General features: G+C 35.9%; 2 protein-coding genes across 6 annotated transcripts in view; one reads left to right on the top strand and one right to left on the bottom strand.

Moving 5' to 3' along the window:
* Positions 1–5763, top strand: part of LOC117415626 (PRKC apoptosis WT1 regulator protein-like) — a 59003-nt gene extending 53240 nt beyond the window's left edge. Inside the window, exon 7 of the mRNA XM_034026206.3 lies at positions 3874–5763. Coding sequence (XP_033882097.1) covers positions 3874–3960 — 87 coding nt within the window. The 3' untranslated portion in view covers positions 3961–5763. The remainder of the gene's footprint in view (positions 1–3873) is intronic.
* A 9808-nt stretch (positions 5764–15571) lies between these two features.
* Positions 15572–24337, bottom strand: part of LOC117970982 (synaptotagmin-1) — a 195341-nt gene continuing 186575 nt past the window's right edge. For all 5 annotated transcript variants that reach the window (XM_059027600.1, XM_059027596.1, XM_059027597.1 and 2 more), the window contains 2 exons: positions 22505–22638; positions 15572–20282 (listed from right to left, as the gene is read on the bottom strand). In XM_059027600.1, coding sequence (XP_058883583.1) covers positions 20076–20282; positions 22505–22638 — 341 coding nt within the window. In that variant the 3' untranslated portion in view covers positions 15572–20075. The remainder of the gene's footprint in view (positions 20283–22504; positions 22639–24337) is intronic.

The following is a 24337-nucleotide window of genomic DNA, read 5'->3' on the forward strand; positions in this document are numbered from 1 at the left end:
ATTTGAAACAAGCATGTGGAATTGTCTTCCATGTCTACTGTGTTTGTGAAGTGAACATTAAACCATTACTCTTTTTGATTTCTGAAGCGGTTGTTTCTGATGGCTTGGAAAGGTTAATAGAATAGCAACCAAAATATATTTTCCTTCCATTAAAGCCACCAGTTTAATATTGTACCAGCTGTAATTTATTACAACTTAGTGGTGCTGTCCTAGGTTTAGATTTCTTTTGATTTACAGTTTGTATTCTGACATTTTGTCTGCGGTTAAATGGAATTCCTGATGTTGTTTGGTCAGCAAATGGATCATAGTAAGGACTGCTTTTTAAACCACGGATGTGATTACGTTTGCTGTTTCAGCAAGCTTTTCACTCCCTCGAGCCGAGTGCCAGTGTAGAACTTTTGCCTGGATCCGGTAAAGCAGTAGGAAAGTTGAAACGTTCTTAAGGCCCACTGCCTTTAACAGTTTGCTTCAGAAAGGAGTTTCTTTAGGGTAGAAGAAGGGTATGATTTGGCCTCGGACGTGGGAGTTAGCTGATACTATTTTGGAAAATTGTTTGCAGAGTGCTGCTGATTTTTAAATTACATTTATAAAGGTATTTGGTAAAGTAATTCATCCATACCCTTAATCACGCAGTCATAAAATTGGAGTAAAACTGGTTCAGGAGACAAATGTTTATTTATGGTTTCATGAGTAAACTGAGACAACACAGAACTTTGGGGCAGTTGGCCAAATGATTAGATATAATTTGTAGTCATTTTAATCATTTGGTATAATGCTTGGCTTTACAAAATAAGTAATCGCCTCAACTTGTTATGGGTGTGTCATATCAGTGGTGTTATCATAACTAATGTATTCTTTTTTAGATTCACTTTGTGTGCTTGTGTTGTATTCTTTGGTGACTTTTGCCTTTCTCTCCTGGAATTAGAACGCTGTGCGTGTCCCATTGAGCAAACACACTGAGAAGAATGATGCAGGTTATCTCCGAGCTCAAATATACAACACTAATCTTTTAATTCTAGATCTCAATCTTATTAGTAAGCAGCAAGTCCTTATAAATCTACTCAAGGACAACCGTGCTAATCCTTCTGTAAAACAGATATTTCAACAGTTTAGTCACGCTGCATCGTTCAGTAATCACTGATAGTGTTCCAGGAAATGTTCTCCTCGCCTCGTTCGTAAACAATACATGATTACTTCTCGTTCAGCTGGAGAAAGTGCAGATTCAGTTGTCACAAAAAAGGACCTTGAAAAACATGCAAAGCATTAAACCAAGCTCTGTTTTTATTGAGGCCTGGAAAATAATTGATACGATTTATGTGTGGTATTTGATAAATCTGCTGTAGAGATAAAAAAACAAATGTTACACAAAAATACTTGAGATATCTAGCATCGAATAGATGGTGATCCTGCGTGAATAATGTATTTTACTGGATCTTCTTTTGTAATCTGTGTTGCATTAAAATCAAATCCAAATGACAGAATGAGCGGGCGAATTTCACTGTTCCAGATTTTGTTGTGTTGCTAAGCAGATGCAGAGCTTGATCTAAGTAAAGTGATTCTCCAATCTCTGCTGGTAAATATACAGTAGGTTTAAACATGCTTTCTTTTCCAAAGATTGTACTTGTTATATAAACTGAATATTCCAAGAACATTCATAGAGTGCTGTGGTATAACTGCAGTACTCTGTGAACGTTCATGGAGCATCCTTTGTTTATCTGTACTGTTGCTATTGGTTAACATTGTGAAGTCATCCTGTAATCAACATTTCACCTCCTGATGCATATTTGCATTGAGATTAGTCGTGAGATGAGCATGCATGATTCTGCTTTGTCACTTGTGTGTTATTTGGCCATTGTCACTTGTGTGATTAAAAGTAATTATCACATGCTGAATCTTGTACCTGGTGACACCCAGCCCAGTTTTACAAGTAGGTGGGACTAAGTTAAAACAAGGTTAAACAAAGTCAGAAGGGTTGATCCAAGGTCACAAAGCACGTCAGTGGTTGAGCTGGGATTGAAGTCTCTTGGCTCTTCGTACTTTACTCTAACCACTAGACCGAGCTATCTCATTAATTACAACCTCTCATGCAATCTGTTTTATAAATGCTGTGCTGGAAGACTGATGCATGGTTTATGCTATATTTTTCACTTCGCTTGGGGGTAACCATGCTTGAGGTAATTCGAACCAGAACAACAGTGTTTAACCAATACAAATAAATAATATTGTTTATTTAGTTGGGTCGATTAAGTGGCCTAATGGCATATGGAAAACTACAAAGTAGTATGTAACTGAATATGGTAATGTACCATTATTCAGCAGGTTTCATTCTACTTTATGAAGCAAGATTAGTTAATTCTATAGGGTGATGCAAAAGTTTTGGCCATAGTTGTAGATTGCAGCTATTGAGCTCTTAATACAACCTGAAATGAATAGAAGTGCTATGGAATTGAAGTCTCCCCCCCCCCCCACATGCTTACATTTCCAATAGCATGTGCATTAAAGTTGTGCTGCACTATTGAATGTTGATAAATAATTAATAACAATCTTGTATTCCATTCTGAAGAAGATACAGCATGCAAAATTTCAACAGGCAAAATAATGGTCCATCAGACTTGGATTAACCTCTCAAACATCCTTCATTATTAATGTCTACTCGCCCATTGTTCAGGTTAAAGATTAATATGCTGGGAGAAGTGTTAATTTATTATGAATTCCATGCATTCCCTGTCGCTGTGAAGTCCTAAGTGCATGCCTCAGCAGCCTCCTCAGTGTGGGCTTTGCTAATTTACCCCAACACGCACACACAACCAAATGTAGCATTACTAATTCCGAGTCTTTGCCAAGTCTTGTTTTTTGTGAGTGAAATAAATCTAATCAAACCTGTCACATTTTTCATAAAAAAGCATTGACATTTATTCACAATAATTTTTCCTGTTTTCCTTTTCATTGGTCTTCTGTTAAAGTATGTAAAAGGTAACAATCTACATTTTAAATTTGATTGATTGGTGGTTTTAGCTCAACGTTTTACTTGTAGTGGATGGACTTGACGTGATATGGTGAAATGGAAATTAAAGTATGTGTGACTGTATCTCATTATTACCAATGTGCTGGTGAAAAGACTTGTTACAGAGACCCCTATTAACATGCTATCTACTGTACACACAGAAGCATGGCTGCTGCTGTTACAGTCAGAATCCAGCAATGCGAGAGTCCTTGAATTCTGTTACTTAGCTGATTTGGTTCTAGGTTTCTCATTGTAAATATTCTAGTTAGAAGAGCAAGACATAAATAATGCAGCAAATCAAGGTGGTGTAATGTCACTCATAGAGGCATGGCTTATTACATTGTTATTGGGAATGCTGCCTGCCTCACTGTCTTAACATTTTTGCACATCAGGGTCAATGTAAAAGTCCTGCATTCTGAAATGTGCCCAAATCTATCCACACATTTGCATATCAGAAAAACAGGGCTTATTTGCTGCCCTTACAAACCCAATAAGAAAAGAGCCCACCATTTATTTTATGAACTGAAAAAAAGCAAATGTAATTCCTAGTAAATGTAGATATTTGTAATATGTAGTGTGTTGGATAATGTCTGGAATAAAATAATACACTTAGAAATCTTTACACCAAAATGTACTTTTTTGGTCATCTTCCTATGGTATTTTTTTTGTAACTTAATTATCCTCCCAATATATTCCTGTAAAAATGTAATTAATAATTTTATATCATACACATTTAAGCTAAATTAAAAAAAAGAATATGCATTTATTCAAAAGAATGTTGAAAAAATATTAAAATGCAAAAAGATACATGTTCGTCTCATTCAACTCAAATGAAAGTCTATGAAATGGTCCCTTCCTTTTTTTTGCAGGACCTTGATGACATAGAGGATGAAAATGAGCAGCTCAAGCATGAGAACAAGACCCTTCTGAAGGTGGTAGGGCAGCTGACCAGGTAGAATTGAGTCACTGCTGGAAGAAACAACACAAAAAAACAACTACACAAAAAAACAAACTTAGGACTACAGTATGTGGCACTGTATTTATAAAATTGCATATTTTATGGAATGGGTGGAGAAAAAAAATATTTTAGGAAATCAGCAGCTTGTTTGTCTGTCTATCATGAAACTGGCTGAAGTGAAGGTCTCTTATAAAAGTGGCAGAAGTGCTACAGTTCATTCATGATTAGCCCAGTGGCTCGCCTACTGTAGTGAAAGTGCTATCGCATGGAATGCAGGGTTGAGCCGTGCGATCGAAAGCATGCAGGTTCAAGTCTCGACTGCAGAGAGTTGACTATCTAGAAATACGACATTAAAGACTTCTAGCTGAAATGTTTGTGATTTGAATTTATTGAACTTTTTAGTATTTCTAAATGTAGTCCTGTTGAGTTTTTAATAGTTTTATGTACAGTTCTTTGAGCTCTTTTGTGAAATAGACAATCTCATAAATACAGCGTAGCCAGTGTCCCAGCATGTTTATAGGGGGAACACTAATTACCATTCATGATTTGTGCTTCCTACAAATCAGGTAGATTTTTTTTATTTTAATTCATTTAAAAGTTTTGCAATTTTTATTGGAAAGCAAATTCTGAAATAATGAGATGAGCTTGGAATGAATTGACTTTGATCTGTTAAGAAGCTATAAAGCTTTCGTGGATACAGTGTGTTAACAGGAGCACACAGCTGTTGATTTGTTTTGCCTTGCATCAAACATGTTGGGACTTTAAAAAAAAAAAAAAGGGAAATAAACTTGTTAAGCAGTAATTGCCAAAGTCGTCTGGTTTAGGGTAGAAACATATTTAATGTAAATGTATTGTACATAGGTCCATAGTTGGTATTTGAAGAACTATAAATGAATTAATGTATTTAAGAGGCCTTTTGTATCAAACACTACAAATCTTTGGTTCATGATTATATAGATCCCGCTAAAAAGGGGCCATATCTTGACGATTGAATATCTGGAGTTGTTTCTGACTATTATGAACTGAGGTGAAGAGTCAGTTTGTTTACACTGTGTCTACATCATGATCAAGTACCAGACAAGTAAAATAAATAGTTAAGCAGATGAGCATATCCTAGTTCCAGTTAAACCAAGCCGAAACACTTTAGATCTTACATTTGTTTAAGTATTCTTTGTAGATAGTGATCAGTTAAAAACCAAAATAAATAAAGCCTTGTGCTTTTTTTTCATTGTGTTGATCATTCAAATCCAGGTGTGAAAAGTAAATATTTAAACAAACAACAGTGATTTCCCACAAATATTTCTGTTAATATATACAGGCTTATACTTTAAGGTAATGTAAATAACCTAGCAAGCTTTTCATGACCCAGATATGATATATGATCACTTTTAATATTTAATCTGAAGCAAACCTATTTTGAACTAGAAGGTTAAACCCAGGAATGTGTTGTGTTTTTTTTTTTTATGGGGGGGAAGGGGGTTTATGAGTGGAATGTCTTGATTTTTATTTTGCAATTCATTTTATGGTAGTTTATCTTTGTATATTGTTTTATGAAATGCATTATTTGGACTGCTTTAAGTTTGGGATTTTTGGTAGAACTCAATAGGTCTTTTATCTGTATTAAAAAGCCTTAAATATATAGTAATCTATTGTGATTTATAATGCCTTTAACACATCCCATACATGTCAATGTGCACATTTTTACTTGGTTTGTATAATGAAGATCTTGTTAGATTTCACCAGTAGCTTATGCATGTACAGAAGAGAAGAGTCATTTAATAAAGGTTTGATTACACTTGTATTCCCTGTTGTCCTTTGTGTTATTTGAATTCATATTGAAGTCATACATACTATCAGGAAATTAGCCTGTGCCCCACTTTCTATTCATTTGATGATACTTGCAGGGGATATCTCTGAGCAAAGATCTAAAAGAGGAAACCTCACCTGGAGAGTTTGTGTTTTTATATGTCGCTTTGGTCCTGATTGGGATTTGCATTACACGGGACCTCAAAACTGCATTTTAAAAGAGGAAACCTCACCTGGAGAGTTTGTGTTTTTATATGTCGCTTTGGTCCTGATTGGGACTTGTATTACACGGGACCTCAAAACTGCATTTTAAAAGAGGAAACCTCTTTTGAACATCATCTAACTGGACTTTAAACCAATTGTAGTCCCCAAGTTTAATAATGTGCTATGATATATGATACCACACAATACACAATGAAAAGTAATTCTTATAATACGATACATTATATATTGCTAACCTTTACTGTACTAAATAATGGAACTTTGCATTTAAATATGTATTCACTATCTATCCCCCATAGCTAGAAAGAGTCATGCCACACTTAACGATATATTGCACAGTACAAATAAATGGAGAAGTCATGAGATTATCTTTGTGTTGAGTGCATTGAGCTATACAGTAACATCTTGTTCCATCGTACTCACTTTCTCATAGACTTAGGAATACTACTCAGTACTACTAAATAGTGTTATTTGGGTTTTTCTGCTTCCAGATGTTGATAAATCATGTGATATTATGACCTTTCACCACTTGCTTACTTCAAAAAGCACAGTACTGTGATAAAGGGTCAAGATTGATTGGAGGATGTGTTGAAGGTCTGGTCCAGGGTCAGATCATTGATAGGGTCTGAAATCTTGCATACCTGGGGTGTTACCCTTGTAACCTGAAGCAGCCGTCGTCACATATTCAGTATGGTACCTCGCACAGTATCTCAGAAACCATCGACAGAACAGACATTTGAAGGATTCACCAGATGATGCCAAAAGCTTTGAGATATTGGCTTCACATGTAATCTACACAGCTGCGTACCTCCTGTACCTCCCTGACCACTGTACAGCTCAGGAAACTCCACACATTGTGCAAGCTATGAATCGGATACAGTAATGCCCGGGACGTTTCCTATCATTCCAGACATTCCTAATACTTTTTTTTTTATGTTTTAAATGCCGATAAGATTGATCTTATTCATTCTGTCTCTCGAACACTAAAAGTGGTACCCATGTGTATTTCTTACTATACCTGTCTATTGGATGAGACCTTATGAAATATTTCTGGGTTATTGCATGATGCAGCCTGTTATTGTTTTATGAAACATCAGATTGATTTCAATTTTGACATTAACAAGCCTTATGATAAAAATGATTCTCTTTTCATACTTCTCAATGGTACCTGCTATTCTTTCAGCATTTACAAAGCTTTTACTCTAGAAACTTTCTGATATGTTTCTTTGTAAAATGTATGTTAAAAAAACCAAAAAAAAAAACTGTAATTTGCTTCCTATTACAGACAAGGAAATCCATTCCAATTTAGATCCGCAGAGCACATTTTGTTGTCAAGGCATGCGAGTGTCTGTCCATGCATTCTGATGTACGATTCTAAAGTTGGTTTCGTAGGCCTGCCACCTTGTGACTGTCTGACGTACTGTATTTAAAGCAAAGGGTTACAGAAAATATGTTCCCAAATGTTGGTCCAAACCCCCAGGCTTATATCCTGAATGGTATTACTATAATTGTGATGACAGTATGTTGGTGCTTTTAGCACTTCAATCCATGGTAAATTTGCATGATAGTTTTGTGGTTTCTCATGCTTTTCTCTCTCATGCTGTGAATATAATTTCTTTATTTTATTTTTTATTTTTTTATTTTGTTTTAACAAATGATACCACGATGACTGCAGTGTGAAGGTTTCTGAACTCCTTTGACTAAATTGAATTCTGCTGTTTCAACAGAAGACTTCAAAGCCTCAGGAAGTTTAAGCTTTCAGGCAGTCAGCTGTGGAGAAAGACATGTGGTGGGCATTAGAAATGACCAGCCCTATTTAAAGAAATCTGTTTCGAGAATAAAAAGGACTTGAAACTGTTAGTAAACAGTCAGGGATAGTTAGTTATCTAATTGTGCATCATTCCCAGAAACACACTTTAAATAACCCATGAGTTAAAGCTGTGCGGATAGGGCACATTTATTTAGCACAGCATTTGAGCAACTCCTGACCAGTAGCTGTATTAGCACAGGCTATTGAGACATACGAAGTATATGGAGCATGACAACTTGTGAGAGATAATGCCCCCTGAGCTAATGTCAGATTGAAGGGATCCTTGAACAGTTGCAAATGGAAACCAGCTGCATGGAAAAAAATTCAGAAGGAGGAAAGTGCAGAGTGATTGCTATACTTCCTTGCAAAAGCTGGCAGGAAAATGGAAAATGAACAATGAAAGGACACTCAAGGATAGAGATAGATAATATCTAGTCTTAGACAGCAACAGATCGATACGAAAAGTGATCTGTTTGTTTCAGGCATTTTTCCCCCAGAGTCAATAGTAGCTCAGAATACATTTTTAAAAAAGCAGTTTGTGTTTGGATAACCCCGGTGTTAAGGATTCCAATACCCAAGGTACTGTCTCCTCGCTAAGCTTGATTGATGAATTTTCTTTTTAAATGGAAAGTTATATTACATATGCTAATCTCTCTGTAGTACCGGTATGTGGAGCTATCCACAAGATTAGCAGCTGTTCAATGCATTGCTAATTAAGACCCATGTTGCAAACGACTGTAACCGTTTGATATGCCAGACACAACAAAGAAGATCAACTAATTAGAAACTAAATATACAGATTGGCCAAATTGTATTACTCTTTGAAGTGGAAATTGCTATCAGATTAGAATCTTATGGGTGCCTATTGTGGTGTTTTTTTTGTTTATTACAGGTTTGGCAACAGGTACGACTCGGGGATAAACACTGTCAACTTTGTGATTAAGTGCCAATAAACTAAATTTACGTATCTGCATATTGAGGAATAGGTTCCATCTGCTTTGCAATCCATTCTGTAGCTGTAGTAAATCCAATCCACATTCCTGTATTCCTTGATTAAGCAATACAATTGTGTGGACATGGTACCGGGAGTTTGATCAGTCAGACTCTTGCTAAATCTGCTCTGAACTGACTGCACTTATCACAGCAGAAAAAAGACTCACCTGAGATGTTCATATAGCTAAAAGCGGTACAATTATTTAATCGGGGGTCTGATTGCTTAAACTCCTCACTCTTGTTTTTTTAAAATACAGTATATACTTCATTGAGTGGACTTCTGAAACTCGGGATGGGGTGCATAGTTCAACAATTTGCATTTAAATGTGTGCCTCTTTTATGCCATTATAAATCCTTGTGTTAACATGAAATTAAGGGCAGTAAAATAAAGTTATCCACCCACCTAACTAAAAACAAAAAAAAAGTAATTACAAATAGCCAAGGAATTTGAAGTTAAATTACACATTCATTTTGAATTCATTGCTAAAAAAAACAACAACTCAGCTGTCTTGTTCCACTAGAACACAATATCAGATAACATGATCTGAATTGTTAGTAAGAACCTTGAGAATTACATTTCATGAGAAACCTTTTGAAATTAATTGGAACATTTCGTGATGAAACAATCCAAGATTCAAGATACATGGAGAGCAATTGCTTTTACAATTCACAGCATCTCGAATATCAAAAGAACAACTGCTGCTGCATTGTAATAATCGAATTCCTCTTACTTGACACTTACAAGTATTCGCCTGTCCAAAACTGAATTCCAAACCTGATTCAGGCAACCGCGGAGAAATTGTTTGACTTGTCATGCTTTGTTTTCCATGACTAAAGTCAAAATGACACCTAGAACAGCTGTGTGAATGATTATTTAACAATAATTATAATGAAAAGTGAGGAAAGTGGATCATTATGGAGTGTTTGTTTTAGGGTCCCAACAGGTGTATTGCCCTCATTATATTACAGTGGAAGATTACATTAAAGCTACAGTGTTCAATTATACACTAAAAATATGACTGGTAACTGTTTACTACATTCTGCAAAAACATACCTCTTGTGTGCCCAGTATAGCTGCTTTTTAAATAAAAAAAATAAAAGAACAAAGTGATTTTTTAAAGGTATTTTTCATCCCTTAATCCCTCTTTTAAACCTACATTAAACTGAATTCAGAGAATTACAGTGCGATTCACCTAACCACTCTCTCATTAGATTTGAATGAATGCAACAAGATACATTCCAAAATGGTTAAAAAATAAATAAATATATAATCCCTCAACAGCATTGAATATGAAAAGTTTTTCAATGCTCTTTCTTTCAGCAAGTATCTCCTTTTTGTTATACTGCTAAAATTTTACAGCAAACCCCTTCAGAGCTCTTCTTTCAACAAGGCTTGTGTAACAGGGAGGAGGCTGGGCTCAAACCAGCGAGCATTTTTACCACAATGTGAGAGCCAGGCTCCACTGCAGGAGTGGTTATAGAGCTTTTAACCTCATCTCACCGTCAAGGGTCTGAATCCAACACTGCCTATTACATTTTTATTGCCACAACCATTTTAAACACGACTTTAAAACCTGTTGTATGGGGATCATTGAGATGCCTGGGTTATACTGTAAAAGCTTTTATTATTATTATTATTATTATTATTATTATTATTATTATTATTATTATTATTATTATTATTATTATTATTATTAAACTTTTATAGTAGGCTACACAACAGGAGCCAAAAACCATGGAAGTGGTCTCTTAATAATTTGACCAAGTAACACAGCAGCTGCCTTATGTACGTGCTCCAGGGGTGAAGAAGCTTGTCAAGTCACTTCAACAACTGCTCTTTCATTTACATACAGCAGCAGCAGTACAACCCTGTAGCTGCTGACTGATGTTAATGTATTGCAGGATGTCTGAGTCATCATTAAGGACATCATAAGGATGAAAAAAAAATACTTTAGTAAATATCACCCTGTGAAAAGTGCTGAGTTTGTACAAAGTAAGGTCACTTCAACATGTTATTGCAGTAAATGTATTTTCATAAACGGACAACAGCAGGACACAATAAGGGCAAGACAGAAAGTGAAATCCCATAGTCGGCGCTACAGTACAAACCTCTCTCCAAACCTCTTTCCATTTGAAGTTCCTCACTGTTTAAAAATCTGCATGGTGACTGTCAGCAGTTCCTTTTCTACCAACCTGACCATGGAATCTGTAGGCAGCTCTCCCTATGGGACATTCTTGTATCCTGCAAGCTGTACTTTCAAAAGAGCAACACGTGTGTTGCTTTGCCATTCTAAAGTGGCCTACTTACAGTACTTTATAATCACCTTTTATTTTGATAGAAAAGGTCTTGCGGTCCAGATGGCACAATATAAATGTTTGGATAAGAACTCAATTATAAATCAAAGAGATGTGCTTTTCAGCACATCACATGACTCGACATGCTTTTAAAGAAAGCTAAACAGCTTTAGTAGCTGATAGTGAATCTCTCATTAAAGGGATTATATGGAAGTGGGGGCCTGCCTTTCATCTGGCACTTTGCCTTTGGTCACCTCTTTATAGGGCTTAGATTGTGTCTGCTGGGTTTTTTTCCGTTTGTTGTTCTAATTAATTACGGAATTATTTCATTTTGTTTTGCAAAACTCAACCTTCCAAAGCATACTTTCCAAAGATCATGTCTTGTTAATTGTACTATCTTTAAAAAAAAATATATATATACACTGTTAAACAAATTATCAAATTAAAAAAAACATGATGTGGCCTATATTTGTGCCTATGCTGTTAATAGATTAAATAGAACACAGATATTAACGGTCAAATCAGAATTTCTGCACAGCACATTTAATACGATTAGAATGACCTGGTGCACAATCTACTTTAAGGTCCTCACAAAGCAACCATTTTGTGCCAAGTCAAGTTGGTTTTGGCTAATGCCTTCATCAGTCTAATTCTGTATAAATCTGTCTTTGTAAACACAAAGCAGACCTTGCTTTAAAGGGCTTGCAATATGAAAGCAAATTACATTTGAATAAGTATTAAATTAGGAAAAATATGAAAGGTAATTAGAGAAAGTGTTACAGGGCTCAAGACCCAGGTCTTCTTATTCCTTCCTTGAAAAAAAAAATCACTTCCTCCCTGCGCTTCCATGGTGGTTGTGTGAGAGGTGAGGGAACTCATTAACGATGTAGCCGACAGATCTGGCTCCCTTTGAGATACAATAATCAGGATCATTAAGGAGCAGCTTCCCTTCTAAGATGCTATTGAATAACCACAAGGTAAGTGCCAAGCTTGGCCATTTGTTAAAACTGCTGTGGTGACTGTTTTTCTTTTGCCCTAATTTAGTCTGCTGTGCTTTTCAGACCCTGTTGGTTGACAAGCCAGTTGGTTTAGTTTTAGCTAAAAGGATCCCCTTTGAAACCTGCTTGTCACTGCATTCTGTTGCCAAATAAGCACGTGCCTCAGCCGACAGCAGCAATACTGTAGACGATAAATGACATCTTCAAACTTTGTTGTAGCATATTTTAAACAAACACTTTTAAGGCAATAGCTTTTTGTGTGGGAAACAAAACACTGATTAGAGAATCTGTCCAACATGTTTTTCAATTTGACTTCCTTTAATTTTACCTCAGTATAACATTATAGGAGTTTAGGGTTGCCACCTGGTTGATTTCTGTGCTGCCTTACTAGTTGCCATTGAAATGATTTAATCTGCTATTTTTTAATAATGTGTGATAGTTAAGTACAGGGATCCTATCGGGATGCATAGTTATGTATTTTGTTGTCCATATCAAGCTTACATCAGTATACCTACTCAATTGAACCTACACCTGACAGTGAATGCTGATCATCTGTCAATCAATTTGCTGCTTCACTGCGTCACTATCATGTCTCGGAGATGGCAACCCTATAGGACTTTAAGATTAAAAGGAGGATTGCCAGCTAGTGAATTAGTTTTATTTCTTACCAAAAACTCCATGTGAACACTTTGTTTGTCTGAATGTGTTTGCTGGCTGTTGATTTTGGGTATTTGTTTATTTGAAACTTTTCTTGAGATGGGGTTTTAAAAGGGTCTCCCCCCTGTGGGACTACATGGAACACGTTCAGTCTCTGCACCTGGAATCACTCGAAAGTGCTCATTTCTAAACAGTGGAAGAAATGAAATGCCTAAAAAGGTGAACAGCAATCTCGGATCAGTCTTGGATAAAACCCAAAGAACAAAGATAAATATCTGACATTTCCACGTACACTTTGGCATTGTACTGTGATTCTTGAAATGTATTTTTGTTTACGACTGTAAGTCGCCCTGGATAAGGGCGTCTGCTAAGAAATAAATAATAATAATAATAATAATAATAATAATTGAATACTGATGATTTTTTCTGGCTCATTTTTTTAAATCTGCTGCCATTATTTTGAAAGTACAGCCTTGACATTTAAACGAGTAAAATAAATCTCACTCAAGGCAAAGCTTGCTTTCAACAATATAAAAACAGGACTGTTGCTGAGTTACTGAATAAACATCTCCATAGAAAACATACCTACACATAAAGTATATACAGAAAATATATACCATTTGATCATACATCAGATAGACATGCAGCTACAATGTATTTTTGATCTTCATATGAAATCTACATATGAGATATGGGTATACAATTCCGGAATGCATTCTGTACAAAGAACTGAAAAGGGTGTACAGACTGTAGTGTACTATAGCAGTACTTCCCTAATTTGTTTTTGCCCAAGGGCCACTATAAATAGTTTTTTTTTTAACGCTTCATATAAACTTACAATAAATATTAAATTTAATATAAAGTGCTCATTCAAAAACAATAAAGCTCTTTCTTTTGTCAAATATCCTGTCAAGCACACTATATTTAATAGCATTCAGCATTTCAATTTCTTTACACAGCGGGATTTCACTTCCACAGCCCACCCAGTAGGGTGTCACAGCCCTCCGTTTGAGAACCACGGTATTACGTGAGGACCATTTCTTTCTCTGACAAACAATTTAATACAAAGGGACATGTTGTTTCTCTTTATTTGATTATGGAGAGAAATTAGCCCCCCCTCCCCCACCTACTTAATTTGGCTCCACTTTTCACTCCATATGCCATTCCCAGTTAATGGAGTGTAAAACCAATACAGTCTTTTATAGAACTAGCTAGCTGGTCATTTAGCTTAATCATAATTTCTTTCAAATTGACCATGCTATCTTGGCAATGGAGTGTGTCCACTGTCTGTTCAGTTTAAATGGGGTAAATGTTTTCAAAACATTTCTGCTCAATCTTCTGTTTGTTTTTCTCAGAATGAATGCATCAATTGGACACACTACCATCTAAATGATCAAAAACTACCCAACTCTTGGTAAATTAAATTGCTCTTAGTACTGTCAGAGTTCGCTTAGCTCAGCTGCAGGCTATTGGGATACAAGATTCTCTGACGTCAATTTAAATGATCTTTTCCCCCTTAATGTTTTACATTAAAATGATTGTATTAACTCTTGGATGCTCTGCAGACTTTCGTCATAAAAATGAATACAATGATCTTCATCTTTATTGATTTTCTGATTTTGTTTTTGGTAAATCAGCTTTTCAGTAAGGCTTGGTAACACAACTTATAACTAGGCTTGCTACTATTCGATTTTTATTTTTTTTGCCAAATCAACGATTGATATCAACGTTTATTTTTTCTATCTTTGTTTTTCAATTCAAGCACAGCATGGGTGAAATCGACCTTTATGAAAAACCATGGTCACCAACATTCTAATTGAAATAACGTTTGGTCACAGCGAAGCCTTGTAAATATAAATCCTACACAAATTTAAAAAATGTCTAAAATAAACCGTAGAAAACGCAGCATATAAAGTGTATTACACAGACTTTTAAAAACAATATGCACAGACAGAACAAAACATAAAGAGAGTGTTTTCCTCATGCGCCCCATTTTCAAATCAAACTAGTAACTGTCACTACCAAACGCTTACCTACACCTTAACCCACTAATTTCAAAGTAGGCATTTTGAATGACAGGCTATAGCTGGCAAATGAAAGTGCACAGTCTGTCTGATGATTGACAGTCATTTAAACGAATGAGAGCATTCTAGCGCTGCTTCAGCCAACGAGATCTGTCAGGACAGGATGAAATGACCGACGGTGAAACTACACTAGCCTATTGAGGAACCACTGATTTGACTGACAGCGACCCCTAGCCATTCAGAGCAGAACGGAGATGGGACAGACAGCAAGTATAAAAACTACACAGACGAGATAATTTCTTAAATTATTATTTTTGGCAAGAAAATTAAAAAAAAGCAGTTTTACCGACGTTTATCATATATACCTTTATTTCAGTCAATTTTCGGGGGAATTCTACGTTTAACAAGCTTTACTGATTACAATCGAAAAGTAGCAAGCCTACTTATAAACTTACAGGTTTATCAATACATAGCTTACTGATATGAGAAATGTATGTCACAGGAAGCATCTGACCAATTTAAAAAAGTACAGCAAATGTGTTTTTTTTATCCAGACATTTACTTAACATGAGCTTTGAAAAAAACACTTAGTGAAATATAACACAAATGCAATCAGATCCCCTCAAAGGAGGACAAAATAAATGGTTCTAAAACACTGGTTATCACTCCTTTGCGATTTATTCATTTCCTTCAAATAATAACGCTTCTTCTTTCCTGTAGCAGCCTACACATTAGGTCTAAAAGCACACACCAGGTAACACAAGATCAAATCTAACAGCCAGCAATGAAAGGGCTTGTAAACACTTAACAGGAAATAAAACATTTTTATTGAACATTTGTGTATATTAAGTTATATAACAACAATCAGGAAACTCCACAGTGTGAATCACTACACAAAGTGAAAACAAAATTGTAAAACACCTCGTCAAAAATGAAGGTATACACAGCTATATAACCATCAGCTCGCACCGTCACGAGCAATATGGCAGGAAAGAACACCCCAACATTTCTACAAGATTACAGAGAGAAAATTTCCACACACACAAAATACTCAAGCAGGCAGTTAATATACACAAAGGCAACTAGGATCTTTCTACAGCATCAGATTCTAATACTTTAGACAGCTTTGTCAGAAAGGTAAGTGTGGCTTCTTTATTTTGTTGAGGAATGAAATGTCTTGGTCACACAGCAAGTTCAAAGTGGACTTTATTTCAATAGAAATGGTAGGGTTTACCGCATGCTTTGGAGGCAGTAAAGGAAGCATTGCATCTCATTGCAGGTAATGGCTTTTCACAAGGCACACGTAAAACCTTGCAGTCGGATCTTGCAAACTGCGATGCTTCCTATCACTGTTAGTTAACCTGGTATGTATACGCTTTTATATATGCAATACAAATCATTTGTAAACGTTGTTATATATCCCTTACTCATCAAACTATGATACGTTTTATCAGCTTTGGATCCATTTGTACAAGGTTAATCTTATGAATAAATATAGAAATTACACAATAAATAGTCTTTTAAAATATTAAAACAACTGTGTATATGTTATCATTTATAACCAGGGATATAAAACATCTTTTATTTAAAGATTAACTCCCTTGTAAACAACACATAGACTTTAACAGTTTCTCATCAGATCTAAAACTAGAAATGTGAAATTTGGGGGTCATCTATGATTCGAGACTAATGTTAGGAACGTTTCCTAAAGTATCCTTTTATCATCTGAGAAATAGAGCTAGACCTAGACCTATTATTTCTGTATCTGATGCTGAAATACTAATGCATGCCTTTGTTTCATCTAGAATTGATGCACTTTTCTCTGGTACCCCAAAACTTACAGCTCATTCAGAACACTGCTGCTAGAAATCTGACTAAAACCATTAAAGGTGAACATATTACTCCTGTTGTAGCCTTCCTGTGTCGTTGAAGCTGGGACTCATACCCATTTCTCAGTCAAAACTGCATTTTCTTTTGTTCTTTTTTAAATTATTATTATATTTTTGTTTTAGACTCTTAATTGTTCTGTTTCTACAAACTAGCTTTTTTACCATTAAAAACACATTTTTGTATCTTTTTTTTTAAAATCAAATTCTGTATTATACTGTTTTTAATGTAATGTTTTAATTTGTGTGTGTGTGTGAAATGCTTTGGGATCCCTGTTATATAATTTATACTTAATGCAGTTTGTTTTATGGGACTGTTCCTTAGCTCCAGGGCTATTGTTGTACTAAATGCTTTTTTTAGATCTCCAAACCAACCTTATTCACAACATAAGATACGGAAATCAGCCGTGACGAAGGTAAACAACATGGATCTGCTACTATATTGTTTTCAAATGCTAAACATTTAAACAAAATGTTTGGAAACCATGAGAAAGATCACCAGGAATACTAAAAGCAATGCATTTAATTTCAAAATGTGGAATTTACAAAAGGGAGTTTGTCTTTAAACTGCATATAACATTAATAGAGTATATACTGTATCTCAGCCGCAAAAGACTTAATGGGATACTCAGAATTCTGAATTTTTATTTCATTTAATAAATTATCAACATTTATTGCCATCTGTATCTCCATAATAACAAACATATCATGTTAAGCTAAACCTAGGGGTACATTCAGGTGTACAAATCCTTACTCACAACAAAAAAGATGACAACAACAATAATAATAATAATAATAATAATAATAATAATAATAATAATAATAATAATAATAATAATAATAATTGTAACATTCTGGTCTTTTTTTCATTGTAATTCCTGAATATTTTTTGTTGGACCTGCATGCAAAAAATAGGGTAAACAAAAAACCACATCATGAACGTGTTTAGCTCATATTTCAATAGGAGCTCAGTGTGCTGTGTCCTAACCATTGCTTTACAATGAACGTAATCAATAATAAGAATCTTCTCTCCCGGGCTACACAGCCCACATACAGTAACACTATGAAGCCATGAAGAACAGACATCATATTGCACAGTGCTCAACAAAATGCTGTGTGATTTGAGCCGCTCTCTTTTAAAACTCTGTTTCCAATGCATAGCCTGTCAGTTCTTGATTGGTCCGCGGTTATTAGAACTGTTAGTGCTATGCACACTCTCAGCAGTGCAGTAGAAGGGGATGGCAGCATTAATACAATATCACTACAGAACAAATTGGTCGCTATCCACTGAGAAATCTACATTTCTAAGCACGCACAGCAGTCACAGTGATACACAAAGCAGTCCCTAGAGACTCTCATGGAATGACTAATAGCTTTATAATAGTGCCATTTACTACATAATAACATTGAAAACATTTAGAAACTCCTCCTGAAGCAAGCATCTAGCATACACAAGAAGTTCCTCAAAGATAAGGGAATCTGTTTTAATTTACTAGAACTTTTCACTTTATATTCCTCTTGTTAACCCGTAGTAAAGGACACATTGATTCTTTTGAATTATTTCATTAATGAAGGAGACCATTAACTTTTACGGTTTCTGATTATTTCTTTAATTTTTTTATTTTTTTATTCTCATCTCTTTGTGTTAAAGGAACACTAGAGAACATACCAGCTACCGTGGCTTCAGTAGTGTGGTAATACAAAATGGCAGCCATTTTTGTTTCCATTAAAACTCAGTCCAAAATGGCAGTCACGACTGCTTCTGTGCAGAATGACCATGCCATTGTTTCTCTGAACAAACAGAAAAACCTGGCAGCCTCTTCTGTTTGAAGACAGCTTAGCGCCAACTACTGCAGCACACAACTCACAGCCGAACACGGTAGCCACAAGAAAGTGGCAGTAAAACATGGCTGACAATGTTGCCTCTGTGAGAAGGCAGAGCAATATGGCGGCTGACATTCCTGGTACCATTTTGGGCCTCTTGAACAAAAACAACAAGCGTGGCCTGTACAGAGTGCACATGAAGAAAATGATACTGTTGTTACCTCCCTGAAAATGGCAGTGTTTTAACTTTCATCAGCATTTTCTACATGTATATACTATCCTACTGGATTTTCGACTTTTTTTTAGTCATGCTGTAAAATATACCTTTTGTTTGATTTCTTTTTTTTGATTGAAGATAAGGGGACACTATAAAAAGAGACCCCCGAGTATAGCAGAACACTCCCCTCCCCCCGACCCAAGTTAATTAGCAAAACATTATTAAAAAAATCATGCAGTTACTAAAAAATACTCCAGACACTGAAAACGTTATCTAAAAATATTGATCTTAAAGCTAGTGTCAAAACCCCTTTCCCCACTTTGAAAACCGTACTCCAAATCCTCAACTAACTATATATATCCAACATCAAGGCTATTGGTAGCAGACAATTAACAACATACTATTAATCTAGCTTGAAGGACACAAAGGCTAGAGCATTGTTCCGTTTCAGAGGGGGTTATATTCAGGGGGTCAAAGGAATGCTTACAAGTTCAAGAAGATCTGCTTCTAAAAAATAAAGACCATTAAAGAAAACATGGTCTTAACAGATGACCTATTGTACTTAAAAGTAACTCACCGGTTCACAATGTGAAACCTTGCTCAAACAATAAAAAGGCAATCGTTTTAGCTTTCTGGAATGTCTTGGTAGAAGGATGAAGCTAAACTTAAAGGTCATCAATTGAAAAAAAGAAAAAACATAGTATAAAAAGTCATAAGAAACCCTGTGCTTATATAATTTTCAGCAGCATACTTTTTTTTCTTGTGTAACCATACTAGTTAATGGCCTTTTTTTTTTTTTTTGATGGTTTGATAAGTAAACATACAGACTGGCACTGTCCTTTACAATGTGAGTGCACCTCCACTAGAGTCTTCTTGCAGGTTGGAATTTTAACTTGAATGCAGTAAGATAGAATTGTGAATCCTATAATATATATAAGATCGGCTTTCCTATATCTCAGTCCATTTAGATCATTTAAAATAGAACATCTTATTAAAAACATCGAGATATACACAGATTAGGAAACGCCTAACAACATACAAACACACAGACTAGAAATCATTTTGTCAGCATACTGGTATATACAACTGTGTAATACAATAAATAATTTCAGTCATGCTCTATCTACACAGATCATATTGCTTAAAAGAAGGGGGTGGCCTGAAAAACATAACAAACGAAGTGACAAGAGGGCTTTTTTTTTTAAAAGGGCCTCTACATCTGCAAAGGTGGAAAGGAAATTCAAGAGAAAATAGAAAGTAAAAAAGGTGATGGTGGTTGGAGAACACAAAAGATGGAAGTGAATGGACCCATATTACTGAGGTATTTACATATACTGGCTAAAGAGCACTACTTGGATAGGTACTGAAAGGCTTCTCTTCTTTATTTCTTGACGGTAAGCATCGCGTCCACTTCTTCCTCCGGCTTTAGAACGTGCCACTGTGCGATGGGTCTCCTCGGATTAGCCAGCATGTCTGACCAATGTCGCAGCTCGGTTCCGCTGCTGTTGAAACCCACAAAGATCTTGCCGATTGCATCGTTTTTGCCGATTTTGTCATAGTCCAGAACAGTCACAACAACTTGCACTTTCTGCAGAGGGACAAGGAAGACCAGGTCAGAGAGAATGTAAAGTAAACTCAATTTGAGAACTTCTCATAAACACAGCGCTTCAACTGTTAACCCATCTGGAAAACAATTAGTCATGTGTGTTGGAATGTACAGTAGATTGGCTATTCATTTGAATATGCAGTTATAAACTTCAGCCAACCAAAAACTCCAGGTTCCCAAAGATTCCATTTAAATTAATATGAACAGTTTACCCTGCCTGTTATCTTCTGATTTGCATAAAACTGCAGACCAACTGCATTAACCTGTTAGGAGGTGGGAGGTAATTCTAGAATGCTTACATTGAGATGCTGTAATAGAGTTGCTATTTCAAAAGGATATTCTCTCTTCGGTGCAGCTTTCAATGAGTAAATAGTTATATATATATATTTTTTTTTTCTTTAACCAAGACCGATGGGATAGACAGAAAGGTTATCATATGCAAGGCTTTTAGTTACAACAGCTAGTGCAAATGAGCCTGCATACATGAATGCTTTAAAGCCTGAATATCATACAATTACACAGCTAATGCATAACAGCACTTAAAGGAATTGTCCAATTACCTTCTTGGCTCCATAATGGAAAACATTAGAACATTCACTCAGACTGTAATACATTTAATGGCATGTTTTCACTTTTTGCAAAGCCATGATTTAGAACAGATTCACTCTATTAACTTTACCTCAGTATCAACCTTCACCCCTCACCCTTACACTGTCCTAAATAAATATATACCTTTACTATATATTTCTCAGAAACCCCTCACATAAATGAAATGCAGTACTCTAATTGGCTCAGGTTGGTTCACAATGAAGACATGATTTATAAAGATATACACCACTGTCACCTACTGGACACTTAAAACATAACAGAAATGAATGAAAACCCCAGTACATACAACTTGCACGTATATTTCATACTTCCAGGACCAGACTGATGCTCCATACATTGAGATATACATGAAATGTATACATGTGGCAGTGTATCTGTGTATATTAAAACCTTGTTAGATTTTACAGAAAGGTCTTCATGGAGGAGTGCAATTAAGGCAGGGGATCTTCCACTAATTCAGTGGTTTACAGTAGTTATTTCAGGAGAAAGAAAGTAGATAGATGTGTTTCATCATACTGTTCAGTAAAATACATTTCCTGATTGCCCGTGGCAGGTATATCATCTATCATATAATGGAATTTTGAATACACCGGTTGTCAGAGTAAGAAGGGTCTTTAACCTTCAGAGTCTGATTGGGTGCTTTGTATTAATATCAATTCAGATGCTTTGAATATGAACTTTGAGGGAAAAAAGCTATAGTGAACAGAATGAACAGGTGTTCTCATACAATTGCTATATTGAGGTTCTCCATCATTATAGTATCTTTTTCACAAAGTATAACAGGATATTCAAACTGACAGCTCTTTGAATAGAAAGTCTCCTGAGCAAAGGTGCACCATGCCGTTGCTAGGGTGGGGATTTGAAATTGAAATTTATGAAGAATTCAACAAGGCAGTTGACTCAGCACTGTTCTTTGACAAGCAGAAAGCAAAGCTACTGTAACATGCCTGATATGAAAATGGTAGGGGAAATTAAATTTGTTTCAGACACTTGTGTTGAAATCCACAATGTGTTGGGCCTACGACCAATGTACATAACCCATTGAAATAAATAGGAGGATGATCCTAGCCATTGTATAATAGTAGTTATATCATACCCTCAACACATAATGTACCCGTGACCAAAACACCACGGTCTTAGCCCCATGCATTGTTTGAGTCCTGGCCAATATGGTAGGGTAGAGTTTGACTCTAAATGTATTTAATTGTATTTAATTGGAGCAACTAAAGATGTAAAAATTGCTCTAAAAGATGTCTAGCTACTCTATTAAAAATCATAAGCCAAATAAATAGTTAATAGGGTTGTAGGTTATGTGAAGATACTCTCCTCCTGTTCTTAAAAAACTTTCTTCATCTTTAAGTACTCATCTATCAATTATTCATCTGTTCCCCCTCATCACAGCTGTACCAACGTGAATACTCAATCCCTGTTGTGCATAATTTAACAGTTCTGCTGTGTTGTTTCTTTATCATCATCCTCCCAGTTTTACATATATTACACCATGCAGAGCTGCTGCACATGTGCTAATGAGACCAGGCAGACTTGCATAATTAACACTGTGCTGCATATTTCTAGATCCTGGGAGCGGGTGTTACCTGGATCTGCTCGAACGGCACTTCAAAGCTGAATGACTCATTGTAGTAGGGGTTCAAAGTGTTCTTCTTGATCGTTGTCTTCTTTTTCTTGAGCCTCTTGCCGTTCTGCATCAGGTGGATTTTCACGTAAGGGTCTGTTGAGACAAAAATAGCGATCACTTGAAACTCGGGTCACGTTCTTTCAATAATCTGGAGTAAAAAGGATGTTGAGAAAGTGGCAAAGTTGGTGTCTGAAGATTTGCTGTGCTGCGTTCATTTTATGGATTTGGTCAGTATTCTCACTGTATTACTGTATGTGTTTTTAAACAGCAGCGTACAGTTAGCTGGCTACAGAGAGTGGTGACCATAGCACTCAATTGCCCCCCTACAGTCGTTTTCTACACCAAGTACCATAATGTTATTGTATGCATATAACATGCATTGATGTAAAATTCTGTAAAAATGTGCATGTTCAAATTATACATCCTAGTACACCTAATCCAGTAGATCTACAAAACATTTTATTTGGTTGTTATGCCTAGCAGTATAGCTTATATTTTCTAGGAAACTTGAACTTGAGACGGGAATCAGGAAGACAGAACCGATATGTGTTAGAATACTCAGTATGGATCAGATCTGACTATACCCCTTTAATTGAGTACTTTCTGTGAACAGTAGTTTTATCTCCAGCTCCAATGATATCACAGTCTTCTACTCCCTTCCAATATAACTCAGCCAGTAATCAGGGCAAGAGCCCTCATTAGAGATGCAATCAGGTCTATTAGCCTTCTAGTTTTATCATTAGCAATCAAGATGTTAAAGTAGTACTTATGATTTATTTATACTTTCAGAATGCTAATCTGCCATTGGAACGTTTTAAAGAAAATGATCTTGTAGGAACAGAAAAATGGATTGCACATTACATTTTTGAGTGAAGACGTTGAAACGAGTTTTATGTCTTGGCTAGATGAGACAGGGCTTGGTGATGGTACAAGCAGATAAGGGCAGGTGTGATAAGTACACTAGATAAAGCACAGCTCACTGACTATACTGGATAATTGATACAATAAAGCAGTCTTGGTGAATTCTAGACAAATTTCGTCATTTTGGGAAATCAAACTTAATAATGGCATATGAAGTTGCATTTCACAGAAATTACAAAATGATTGTGATTAATAAAAAAGAGAACAGATGTTGCTTGCTGTTACTCTGGAATGCTGTAGAAAAGAGGTACGATTTCAACATGGACATAATATCATCCCGGATCTCTAGGCTTCTTACTATTTCTAAAGGGTTACATAGGGTATAAGGGTCATGACAGCTAAAGATGGGAGTCTGTATAATGGAAGGAGATCTGTGTTTTGAAGACTTGACCCTTGTCAGATCTTTTTAAATTGAAAGTTGAAGACACATGGAGTGACTCTATTAAGAAGAGCTTACTGGTTGGAAAGCATTAGGGGAAGTTGGGTTGCTCTACCAGATCAAGAACACACAGTTACTACATGAGCGATGATCTGCTGGCTGAAGGAGATGGATGCACTTTGTGACTTGGCTAGATAAGACGGAGGACAGGGAAAGCTTTGTGGCTGTCCTGGTTGCCTTTTTGATAACAATATTTGTACTGGTATTTAATGAAGAGCTTTAGTATGTTTAGTATAGCTTTACAGAAATATATACCTTTTTCTGTACATTACACTTAACCGGGAAAGGTATTTAGAATCAATGGTGTTTGCACTATACTGTAATTGATCTCGTTGCATGTTCCCAATAAGAATTAGATTACGTCTGCTTAAGAACCCCCAAGTGTTCCTAGGCTTTTCATTAAAAGTATATGGCAATAACTGGTTCAGAAAT

The sequence above is a fragment of the Acipenser ruthenus genome, chromosome 7, assembly GCF_902713425.1.
Source record: "Acipenser ruthenus chromosome 7, fAciRut3.2 maternal haplotype, whole genome shotgun sequence".
Taxonomy (NCBI): Eukaryota; Metazoa; Chordata; class Actinopteri; order Acipenseriformes; family Acipenseridae; genus Acipenser; species Acipenser ruthenus.